General features: G+C 35.9%; 2 protein-coding genes across 6 annotated transcripts; one reads left to right on the forward strand and one right to left on the reverse strand.

Annotated features, from left to right (window-relative positions):
* The first annotated feature begins 3,216 nt into the window (after positions 1-3,216).
* Positions 3,217-6,861, forward strand: LOC103455843 (uncharacterized). 2 transcript variants are annotated; one of them, XM_008395447.4, is made up of 10 exons: positions 3,230-3,375; positions 3,687-3,862; positions 4,380-4,431; positions 4,523-4,573; positions 5,045-5,141; positions 5,449-5,495; positions 5,813-6,029; positions 6,322-6,451; positions 6,549-6,591; positions 6,690-6,861. In XM_008395447.4, exons 2-10 carry the CDS (start codon positions 3,840-3,842, stop codon positions 6,771-6,773), a joined length of 744 nt encoding a protein of 247 aa, XP_008393669.2. In that variant the 5' UTR covers positions 3,230-3,375; positions 3,687-3,839; the 3' UTR covers positions 6,774-6,861. The 2 variants fall into 2 exon arrangements, with proteins under 2 accessions (XP_008393668.2, XP_008393669.2); XM_008395446.4 differs by lacking the exon at positions 4,380-4,431 and having other exon boundaries at positions 3,217-3,375.
* A 249-nt stretch (positions 6,862-7,110) lies between these two features.
* On the reverse strand, positions 7,111-11,862 carry LOC103415403 (clathrin interactor EPSIN 1-like). 4 transcript variants are annotated; one of them, XM_070814355.1, is made up of 12 exons: positions 11,469-11,766; positions 11,321-11,372; positions 10,789-10,868; positions 10,590-10,668; positions 10,385-10,468; positions 10,108-10,253; positions 9,745-10,002; positions 9,293-9,441; positions 8,740-8,906; positions 8,665-8,688; positions 8,023-8,410; positions 7,111-7,540 (listed from the first exon to the last, which is right to left on the reverse strand). In XM_070814355.1, the coding sequence occupies exons 1-12, from the start codon at positions 11,507-11,509 to the stop codon at positions 7,311-7,313; spliced, it is 1,698 nt and encodes a 565-aa protein (XP_070670456.1). In that variant the 5' UTR covers positions 11,510-11,766; the 3' UTR covers positions 7,111-7,310. The 4 variants fall into 4 exon arrangements, with proteins under 4 accessions (XP_070670456.1, XP_070670455.1, XP_008351959.2 ...); XM_070814354.1 differs by having other exon boundaries at positions 8,641-8,688; XM_008353737.4 differs by having other exon boundaries at positions 8,665-8,906; positions 11,469-11,862.
* Between the last annotated feature and the right edge of the window lie 650 nt (positions 11,863-12,512).

Genomic DNA, 12,512 nt, shown 5'->3' on the forward strand with positions numbered 1-12,512 from the left:
TGTCAGATTAAATTTTAAAAACCTGAATTAATTGATCGAGTGGATCAAATACTGCTACTTAGGGTGGGAGATAATATATTTTTATATGAATTTAACTACTTTATCCAAACTTAATTGGAGTTTACAAAGACAATGAAGGCCTATTTAACTTGAGATCAATTTATTCTATTTTTCATCATTATTCCTCTATTTCGTTATAAACAAAGCGATATGAGAGCAGGCGAAATAGAGAGACGAGAAACTAGATCACAAGACTTACTAGAAAAAGTAAAAATTATAAACTATTTAAGCTACAATTTTTTCATAAATATAGATTTAAAAACTCGATTTATTTCAACAACTTGTTAATTCACATTTTTTTTCTTGTACAAGCCATATTACAGGATGGAGAATTGAAGTCTCAGACCCACTAAACTGCATAACTTTTGCTATACGTTACTTTTGATGGAAACGGTCCTAGTTTAAAAAGAATTAAAATTAAAAATTGAGTGCTATAAACCACTAAAACACTTTTCGTATTTTAATTAGTATTTTGTCAATTTAAAAGTGATTCAGTAGACATTTAGTATTTAATGGTATTCTTCTTTACTTACAAGTGAGAAATTCAATTCTCATAAAAAACAAATTTGAACCACATTATTACTGCAATATAAGATTAAACTCAACTCTTATTTTTTAACGTAAATAATATCGTTTATTATAAAAAATAAAAATAAATTCGGTAAACTTGTGATGATATTAAAAAGCGGGAAAGCTAAAGGTAAAATAGAGATGCGAGTCAAAGTTTGCACTTTTTGTTCCGACGTGTAGCTGCCACGTGTACAATTTATGTAGTGGGGGATCTAAATGGTGGGAAAGGGATCCTATCCGGATCTTCCACCAAATTCATCCATTAATTAATTCGGACTTTTGAAATTTGATCCAACGATTATAAATACGAAATTTTTTAAAAATTATAATAATTTTAACTGTTTGATCAAATTTTAAAAATCTAAATTAGATGATATGATGAATTTAATGAAAATGGTCCGAAAATGATCTCTTTCCTAAATGGTGAACAGCTTGAGAAGCAACACACAAAAGTAAGATTCGGGTAAAATCTGCTGTTGTCACGTCCCACTTACACCCAACTTTATCAGATAACATGGAGAGGGAGGACTCGTGGACACAGGATCGTCACAACACAAAATCATATACGTCACCATAATTTTGGACCAAAATAAAATAATAATGATAACTTTAACGAAAAACTCTTAGTACTGTTTACTTTAACGAAAAAGCATATTTTTACACTAAAAAAATCAATCATGTTACCATTCATTTTACTATTTATATTGTTCTTATCGTTAAAATTCAAAATTTTCAAGTTATTTTCATTAGTTTTCCTAATAATATATCACCAGTACCTTGTAGTTGTGGTGGGAGCCGTGGGGTCCACTTTAAAAAGCACAGTATTTTTCGAATCGAGGTATACAGTATATTTACGTAGTATAGAGGAGCAAGGCGAACAAAATATGTATTTTGAGTATTCAACTTGCAATTTACTTGTTCATATATTGTTCGTATATGGTCAAACAAAGAGTAACTGGAGAGATGAGGTAGACGTAAGCATTTTTTAGGCCGGTCTATAAAATTAGAATCATATGAATGATAACTTGTATTTAGTTTATATAATTTTTTATTGCAAATGATATTCTGTATTTAAAGGGAGAGGGGAGGGTTTGAAAAATTGAAAAATAAGGGCTTGAACACCATGGCAATCTGCCACTTGTAAAGTAGAATGTGAATTGCTCTGTTTCATATTAATTGTCTTTAAATCTCAAAAGAATAAAAAAAAAATCAATAACCTTTTAATATTTTGCCAAAAAATAAAAAATAACCTTTTAATATATTTTGAATATATAGTAGATAAATTTATATCAAACTCTTCATAATCGAAAATGATCCGTATAGTTGCCACCCTGATTATAATTATTTCAAGTAAAATCCGAAAGAACAGACGAGCTTTGGTATACTTTTATAATATATAAAAAATTTAGTCTAAGATTATTAAAATGAATTTAGGCTAAATTTTTTTTTCAATAACTTTTTTCAAAAAAAAAATTTATGTAGATTATCATAATTTAATTTTATGAACATTTTAACTTTAAAATATTTAGATTCTAATAAAAGTTAAAAGTTCACTAAACCAATCCCATGAAACATGTATTTATAAAGTTTATGGGTGACCTTTTGATTTAAATTTTTTTTTTTATTGTTTTAGCTATTGAATTTAATTTTGAAACATTAAATTTTTTATATTTGATCATATTATATATTAGCCATTTAATTTAATTTATTTAAAATTTTAAAATTAAATATGTTTGAATTTGAACCATTAGATCAACCAACAGTCTCATAATTAAAACTGTCTAAAAAAAAAGTGTTGTTGGGCTCATTTTGTGTGGCAGACATTCTCGACAAATCTCACATCCTATCAGCCCTCACGCTTCTCACATGTTGATATATCTAGACCTGTAAACGGGTCGGGTTTATTGGGTTTGGGTCCGGTTCAACCCGACCCGTTAAGTTAACGGGTCATCCGAACCCAACCCGTTAAGCAAACGGGTCACCCGAACCCGACCCGTTAAGCTAACGAGTCACCCGTTTCACCCGTTAACAATTATTATTATTATTTTTTTGCATAAAGTTTATTTTTTGTTATTAAGACTTTACTAAAATTACTAAAATATTCTCAACTAACGGGTGCTAACGGGTGTTAACGGGTCCTAACGGGTCTAACGGGTTGACCCAAAGTGACCCGTTATTTAACGGGTTGTTAACGGGTTCACCCGTTAGCGACCCGTCCCGTTAAGCATTCACCCAAATACAAATATTAATGGGTTGGGTCGGGTCAGGTTAACGGATTGGGTCCAAAATGCCAGGCCTAGATATATCGCCTTGTTATGATCTCCACCTTTCCATGCACGTCCATGCACATAAGGTGGGCCAGCCCTTTAACCCTTGATGGAATTCTGGGTTAAATTTGCCCATATTATATGTTTTAACCTAAACATATTTTAGGCCAACCATTAAAAAATGATTGTGTTAGTTTAAAATTTTTAGATTTTAACCCAAGTGTTAGAGATATCTTAAGGACTTTATTCATCTAAAGAGAACGGGTCGGATTACCCAACGGGTTGTCGGCTTTCCACCGCCGCTGAAGAAAAGCGTAAAAAATAATGAAATTGGGGGCTTAATATAATTTGGTGAAGTGGGAGAGAATAGAGTTTAGTTGGTTTCGGAGGCAAAATTAAAGATTGCGTGGATGGTCCGATCGCATGGCCTCTTTACCTCCTCCCCTTGAGTCTCACCTTCCTCTCTCGCCTGACCCAGGTCAGTCTTCTCCAGTCCAATCCAATCCAATTTCCCCAATTTCCCCAATTCCCATTTTTCAATTTTTATTACAAGCTTGGGTGCACCTTTAATTTTTTTGTTTTTTTTTTCTTTCGATTTTGGTCTGTTTGTTTGCTGGGAAAATGCGGGAAAGCAAAAATATATGCAAAATGTTGAATCTTTGGATGATTGTCTTCAATATCTGTGTTGCCCCGAATATTTGTGAAGTGGGTTTTATGAATTTGAACTAAATTTGATTTCTTTTTGTTTAATTTCATGTGAAAGTTAGCTGTTTTTTGGGTGGACTGCAGGTGAAAAACCCCTAAATCATGAAACCCAGTTGCCAATGGCTCCTATTCATATAGTTACTCATGCATCTCAGCTGCCTGCTGAGTTCTTGGAGCCATCAGCTGAAAGGCCATTGATCATTGGTTTCGATTGCGAGGGAGTTGACCTCTGTCGCCATGGAACTCTCTGTATTATGCAGGTATGTCAAATTGATATTTTCTCTGTAATTTTATGGATTTTGTATCAGCTTCGACTTTGGGTCCAACCAACCTCATTTATTAGTTGTTTGTCTAATCTAAGCAAGGCATATAGGGCCCGTTTGGAAATGCTTCTGTAGGAACCGCTTTTGCTTCTATACGTTGACACTTGAAGTGCTTTCATTAGAAGCAAGTTGAAATTTTATTAAAATTCCAAATGCTTGCTGAAAAAAAACAATTGGAAGTTATCTGGAAAAGCACGTAGCACGTGCTTCTCCAGAATATGTTTATATGACTGCGAAGCGCTTTGAAGCTTTTTTGCTAATAGCCTACTTCAAAAAAGTAAGTAAATAAAAAAACTAAGAGTCATTGCTTCCCAAATTGGTTGTCCTTTCGCTTTCTGATTAGATTTCTTGGATTTACATGTATTTTTTGTTTATCGGAAGTATATAATGAAGGCAATCTCTTGTATGTAATTTTCTGCTATTTTAATATACTGGAAGTGTTTGTTTCTGCCAGCTTGCATTCCCAAATGCTATATATCTTTCATGACTGCAAACGAGATAGTGAGGTCTCTGATAAGTTTTATTTGCATCCCAGCTTGTACCTTTTTGTAACAAGACATTTTATTGCTGGTATTGATTTTTGTTTTATTTTTACAGGCCTTGTACTTTCAGTTTGGCATCAAGTTGAACAATGTTGTAGATACCCAGGTGAGCATCCTTTATCACTTGTCAGAAATTTCTACGTATTTTTCGATGTGAAATCTAACATAAAAAGAATCCTTATCTGTCCTTAGACGGAGAGAAGTTTAATCTACGGGGACTAAATTGAAATTTAGTTTGAGGACCTGTCCATAGTGGGCTGGCTTAGAATGGCACTGACATCACTTACAAATACATCTCTATGTGTTCTCGTTTGAATCTAACCTTTTCTGATATGTGGCTTGCTTTTGTGGTCTTGATAATTCTTCGAAACCACTTGTATTGAAGGTTGGCCTGATAGTAGTGCTTCATCGACTCCTACTCCTGTGCCTAGTCGACCTTTAACTTTTATAAACATATGGTTTATCTTTGGTACAATCTAATGATCGATATGATTCTTAATTGGATCTCTCCAGCTATCTATATTTGTTTGTTAGGCATGATGGTAGATTGAAAAATAATATAATTTTTGGCTTTCAGATTGCCTATTCACTGATAGAGGAGCAAGAAGGACAGAAAAGAGTGCTAGTTGATTATATATCATTCGTTGGCCTCCTTGCTGATCCACGCTATTGTGGTATTATATATTTTGTGGTATCCATTGAAGTTTCTGTTTTTTATCATATTTCCATATACTTTCGGATTACATTGATTTGATGAAAATAGCTTATGCTTTTGTTTTCTAAGAGTTTCAAATTGATCATAAGAATAATTTGTTTGAAAGTTCATTCATCAAGTACCACACCCAAGTATTTCATGTTATCCAATTACATTCAAAAGTTTTCGGGATGACAAAATTAGACATGGGGACATGATGAATTGGATTCTTAGGCTTTGATCTTCACACGATGGCTTCAGTTTTCACTTTAATAGTCTGATTGCAGGAATATCTTATCTTGAGAAGGAAGAAGTTCGTTTCCTCCTTAGGCAGGTTAGTTTCAACTTCATAACAATTGTTCTGGATTCCATTTATTATCTTTTTCTCCCTGTCTTGATTTTCCATATAAAATACATTGAAGGTTAAGTCGGTGTGATGGTAGACAGGGAAAATGATTATGAGATTACAGCCTGATGAAAAAGGTTTCGAAAGAAGTGGTTTGCACTTAGATTATCAACAACAGAGCATTGACCATAACTTAAATTTGCATAGTTTGATGTTGAATCATATACACTTTATATCTTATAGTCATATTACATCATTTTGAACTAGGGTCTTCTGTCGATGACATGTATTTAATATATGTACAGGATCCCAACTTTTGGACATACAGACCTTTATCTGAACAGATGGTCCGTGCAGCTGCAGATGATGTCCGCTTTCTTCTGCATATCTATTACAAGATGATGGAGAAATTGAATCAACAGTCATTATGGTATCTTGCAATTCGTGGTGCGCTCTATTGCCGCTGTTTTTGCATCAGCGATAATAATTTTGCAGACTGGCCATGTCTACCCCCTATTCCAGGTCTTGAATCTTTTTCAATATGTATGCCACACAAGTAATACTGAAGACTTCAAAACGAGATGAAACATTCTGCATGCATATAACCTAGGTTCTCGGAAGCTGAATTATATACAAGCTTAAAGGCTTAAAGCTATTATGTATTGCATTATTCAAATCCAATTAATTCTGCCACTAAAGTTTATGTGCATGTCATCCATCAATCAGTGTTCGTAATGTTAATTTTTAACAGATAAGAATCCTCCGTAGTTTGTGTACAGAGTGTAATTAAATCGGATGTTATTTCTCCTAGCAGATAACCTAAAAGTGGAGGGTAATGCTCCGGAGGAAGAAATCCTTTCAGTCCTTGATGTTCCTCCGGGAAAGATGGGCCGTGTTATCGGGAGAAGAGGAGCTTCCATCTTGGCAATAAAAGAGTCTTGCAAGTACAATTCTCCCACTTCCTCTGTGTACCTCCATCTGTTTTCTCGCTGTTCTCTCTATCGCCGCCTAATTATTATTTTACTGTTATGGATATGACAGTGCGGAAATTTTCATGGGAGGCAACAAGGGTCCGCCGCATAAGGTCAATCCAGTCCATCGAATCTACATGATATAACAGTTTTTCGAAGTATTCGCATGGAACTAATCCAAGTTTGTGGGGGGGGTTTTATCTGAATGTAGGTGTTTATCATAGGACCAGTGACGCAGGTGAGGAAAGCAGAAGCCATGGTAAGGGGGAGGATGATGGACGTGCAGTACTACTAGAAACAACAACAAAAACATAACAAAAAACATGTGTGATGATGTCCTCTTCAACCCTTTCTTTAAAATAAAAATTATAATTATCTAATAATTCGGGCTCTGAGGTTTTATTAACTCCTCACATTAGTTCTAGAAGTGGTTTATGAGTTTATCCACAGTAAATCATTTTGATCATTCGTAATAAATTTGTCGTTGATAAGAGAGTGCGCAATCCAGCAAAGGAGGCGCAGCAGAAGATTACAATGGAGTTCGGCATGCCAGGGCCGAACAGAAGATTGATTTGAGGTGTGACCAACTTTATTCGTTACACGTAAAACTACACTTAAACATAGGCTCGATGTCAAGGGCGAGTATCCACTGGAATTTATATTAAAAAGCGTCGAAACCATCTCGACTGAGGATCAATGCATTCCTCGAATCACAATATTCCCACCGATGATTACGAACAAAACAAGCACAGCAAAACATACGACTTCCAATATTTTGGCCGAGCAGGGTTAAAGAATATGCAGACACGAAAAATGGCGGAAAATAACAAAATTACTTTTGGAATCCACCGTACTGGTATTGCTGGTTGCCGCCGCTGAGACTTGAGAAGAGGTCGTCGTCACCTATTCCTTGTGAAGATGGGAACCCTGATTTCCCAAGACCTGTCCCCGAACCCATTGCTCTTCCCATGTAGTACGAAGTTGGGGGCCCTTTCTCCCTTTCGTCTGTTCCATCAGTTAAGCCACCCACAATCCCCACATCCGCCAGATTCACCTTCTTGGCTGCAAGTACATGAAGTGAATAAGCAATTACATAAAAACCAAACTAAACATGTATTTGATGTGCAAAAACGCAAAATTTGCGCACACAATTACTAAGGAACCAGAGATGTGCACCACTATCCCAAATTATTATACATAATACTTACGAAACACAACAGGCATTTTCCTAAGCAAGCACTAACAAAGATATAAACTCGTCACTTCAACGAGAAACCCACTCCAAAAGTTTACCCAGTCAATCCACTAACCGAAAATGAAATAGACTCAAATCAATAATCCCTGGCTATGTATCATGATTACAGAGAACCTTAATCCTAACACAATCCAGACATTTATCACATTTTTAGATAAACCACAACGGCAAGTTTTCTGAATCTCAATTCTCAACTCACACCTTGAACATTAAGCAAATTTTATTTCATGTGCAAACCAATAAATTATGCTATGGAAGGAAGTATGCTAGTTGACATGGATATACTTACGAGCAGATATATTGAGATCAATCAGTCCACGGCTAAGTGAATCGGCCCAAATGCCAGATTTCACTTGGAAATCCTTCTTGGGTGGAGTCTTCGAATCTGCTAAAGATTGTTTCCCCAAATTATTGTGGCTGCCATCATTGACAGAACTTTGGGAAGGTTCTGAAGCTGCTGAATCAGAATGTGAGGCGAACGCCCCCATTATATCAGATCCATCAAAATTGTTAAGAGGAACAGTGGCAAAGGGATCAACAATGTTGGTGTTTGTTGGTGCAGCATTTGTAGACTTGGTTTCTGGCTGGATAACTGGATCAGGAGTGGCAAAAAGATCAACTGTTGAAGAGGCTGGTGGAGAAATGGTTGGTTGAGAAGCAAATAGATCAACGCCATTCTGTATAAATTAGTTGCAGAAGAAGTCTGTTAGCAACGAACTTCAGACCCGTTTGAGGAATTAAAAAACACTTAAAGGAAGTCCCTAAAATCAGTTCCTTGTAAGAACTACAAAATCATAAATCAAAACATTTCACATGCTTAAGCAAACTTCTGCAAAAATTGCATATATAGATGGGTGCAATTTAACTTATACCCTCTTTGTGTTTGAAATTTTAACCCAAACATCACCTTTGAAACATAGGAATGCCTGACCTGAGAACTCACTCCAGTTGCTGCCTTGGGTGGTGCTGATACAAAGGTCGAGTCTGCAAATACTCCAGTTGCTGCCTGGGGTGGTGCTGACACAAAATCTGCATCTGCAAACAGATCAACATCCGCTGAACTGCTGTTCATGCCAGCCTTTTCTTCAGGAACAGATGCTGGAGCATCTATGAAGTCATCCATCAAATTTTGTCCAAACAGATCCACTTGGTTTGAGCTTCCAACAGCAGCCTCTATTGAAAATAATATAGTATACAGAAATGTTAAATTAAATCAAAGAAATCATTCATATTATTAAAAAAACACACACTACATACTTATTCTGTTAAATGTATTGGAATAAAAAGCAGGAAACTTTACGTCAACCAAAAGTAGAGTGATATTCATATAAAGCGTATATGTTTGAACAAATAACGTAGAACTCAACAAACGATGTACTGTGTTCCATGGCACAAGCAGCCTTCAAAAGATCACTGTGTTTAACAAATCAGACAATCTTGACAGGCCAAATGGCATGGAATTGATTGCAACTAAACACCATATGCCAATGTCTTCCCACAAGGCTTCCTTTTAGTTTTGCATTAAGCTGCCGATTGCATCAGCGTTCATATGTACTTACTAGTAGTAGAAGTCCCTCGTGGATCAAAATCATCATCATCATCATCAGGAATACTTGCGCTTTGAGTATGAATTGAACTGTATGCATCAGCTTCGTTTGATTTGTTTGATGACTTTGACACAGTAGATGATATATCATCCTGACCCTTCCTGCATGATAAACATTTTAAGATTAATCCAGACACGATCACATAGCAGAAAAATTATTAGGACAATATGTATGGGCTTCGGTCTCTCTGTGTGCAGAGGGCAGGATGTGTGTGAGTGCGTGTACATCTGTGAGAAAGAAAGCTGCAGACAAAATTAGCTATTACTGACAGAAACCATCAATACTCCAACGCATTGCAGTTCTGAGTCTCAGAAGAACCTTTTTCAGTGTTATCCAAAGTATCTCAGTCTAAAGGCACGATAGCTTAAGGTTGCAACCTCTCACGAACTGTAAAAATCAAATACCTGCTTCGTGTTGAGCCCTTCTTTGAAGAGCTCTCTCGGTTCTCACTTGTAACTCCACGGCGTGATCTGCCAGAGCTGAACTTCTCAGTCTTGTCTTCTTCATGTCTGTCTTTGTAGCTATCCCTGAAACTATCACCAGCTCCTGTACCACCTACACCTCCATATCGGTCGCTACTCTGATAGCTGCTATTACTATACGAGGATGAAGTCGCTGAACCTGCCTTATATGTTATCCCAGTAGATGAAAGTCCAAAGTACCTAAAGTTGGCAACGTGCTAATACTTTATAAGATAAAATCTAATCAAAAGATTTCAGAGAAGTTGAAGTAAACTTGAAAAGCTAGTCGCCTGAAAATAAGCTTACTTGTCACGATTTGCAGCAGCTTTGTTTCTAACTTCTTGTATTTTATCTTTATTATTCAGAAGGGCCACTATAGTTTCCACCTTCTTCCTCACATTTATACCATTATCTTTCCCACTTGGCTCAACATATTCAAAGCTTGAGAGTGACTTCAACAGAAAGAAAACCAAAGGAGAAACAGAATATTTGAGCATATTCAACCTTATTCTCAACTTGATATACCAAAAAAAAAAAAAAAAAAAAAAAAAAGGGTTCAGAACATATAAAAAAAAGCCCTTACTGAGATTTGGAAAGTATGTTCTATAATGTCGTCAACAGCACGTTCAGATCCATGTGACACCAAATATTCTATAACAGCCAATGCCTGATACAAAAGTGGTTTCAGATAGCGAAGGGTTAAAAAGGCACATGACTCAACGATGTCAAAATTTAGTATATATGCATCTCTATAAGCACCATATTTGCACAGTCCAATAAAATTCTACCTTATAAACATGGCGCCAGTCTTTTCCCGTCTCACTCAGTCTTGTCCATAAGACATTCATTACCATCTGACATTCCGAACTAAAAGATAACAAAAATCAGCAAGTCTGTGTAAGTACATGTCCCTTCAAGATTCCGGAAATTTGTACTATAAAAAAGATTTTAACACGAATCCTTAACAGTAATGCAGTTGAGACTCACAATTTTTTAGTGGCCTGTGCAATCTCTGCCAAAGCAGAGCCATGAGGACCCCAAGGTTCATTATCCGTGGCATCCAACACCTGTTGTATAACAGCAATGAAATGAATTCGTTAAGCTTAAAAAAATCTTGAACTGGACATAGCTAAAGTAAATCATAATTATCCAGAGTTCAGCTCCCAAAACGAGATTAAACAAATTCATGTCAGCCAGTTGATCTAGTATATGCGAAAAATAGACGATAGATAAAGCAAATCAATGCAGGAATTTCGTGATTGGAGAAAACTTGTTGATGTGACCTCTCAAAGCTAAACGACTTAAAAGTATAGCTACAATATCAGCTCAAATGCACCTACAAGGATAGAATCTAAGTCTGCAATGCTACAATAACTATTGAGGACGAAAATTAAATAATAAATTTTGGTGTTTGTATCCACCATGAATACAACAATTCGAGTTCAGATCTATAATTTTCGTTACACGATAAGAAATTCCTATGAAAAAAGTAAATTTCGTCGAATTAACAGTAAATTACCTTTTGTTCCATCTCCGGAACCTTCAGAACCTTCAGATTCACCTCCCTCTTTCTGCACATCAAGATTAAGCAAACAAAATGTCAATTCAATTGCAAACAATATCAAATTAAAACGGAAAAATTGCGTAAAATCGCAATAAAAACTGACATTTCTCGGACCGTCTGATCGAAGACCTTCATGAAATCCATGACGAATCTGAAAATTCGGAAATGCGCGAGGAGATTGGAAAAACAAAATTGCGACTGAATCAGAGCGAATCGGAGAAATTGAAGTCAAATTTTGGAGGAATGCAAGAAGATTAAGGAAAAAAGAAGAAGGACCTTTGAGTAGAAAGTTGAAGAGAAAGGAAAGGAAAGGATTTTCAGATCTCGGCGTGCGTCGCCAGACGCGAGAGAGAGAGAGAGAGAGAGAGAGAGAGAGAGAAATAATCGGGTGGTTATTTTGTGGCTTTTAAATTACAGAGTACCGGTAAAATCCAACGAGGCCCCGCGATGGTGTAATTGCTGTTTGTTTTTGGGGAATCCGGATCCTCGCTGTCGTTGGTTACTCTTTGTAAGGATCCGAGATCTGTAAATTATGACCGTTTATCATACATCGTACGATCAGATATTATTTTAAATACTTTTATTTAAAATTAAATACAAATAGTACTTGATAAAAACTGACCGTACAATATACAATTAACATACACTATTCATGAAGTCTCAAAATTCTCACCAAAATTATCTCGAGAGGATCCTGTTACGTGCACTCAAAATTTGCATCGGCAGACTTCCCAATATGCCCCTCAATTGTAAGTTCAACCCACGAAATGTTTTTAAGTTGGGTAAACTTGATCCACATTTAGGTACCAATAAAGCCCTTCTGTATTTCACTTGCAAAAATAAATATTAAATAATTCAATATTTATTTTTTGGTGAAAAAAGGAGGTGCCGACGCCCAAACCAAACTAAGTTGTATAATTAATAACAATAAAACAGCTCATACGGACATCAACAAGGTCTTCCATTAGATGTAGCATAAGCTATTGGGGAAGGAGTGCAAAAATATACAAACCAAAGTCCATATTATAGCTCTATTCGACTCAGCGACATAGTAAGTTGGTCATAATAAATTAGTATTGAACTCGTCACCAACAAAATATAAATATCATTAGAATAGTAGTTGTGTTCTCCCAATGGGAGAATGCAC

The sequence above is a fragment of the Malus domestica genome, chromosome 15, assembly GCF_042453785.1.
Source record: "Malus domestica chromosome 15, GDT2T_hap1".
In the NCBI taxonomy this organism is placed as follows: Eukaryota; Viridiplantae; Streptophyta; class Magnoliopsida; order Rosales; family Rosaceae; genus Malus; species Malus domestica.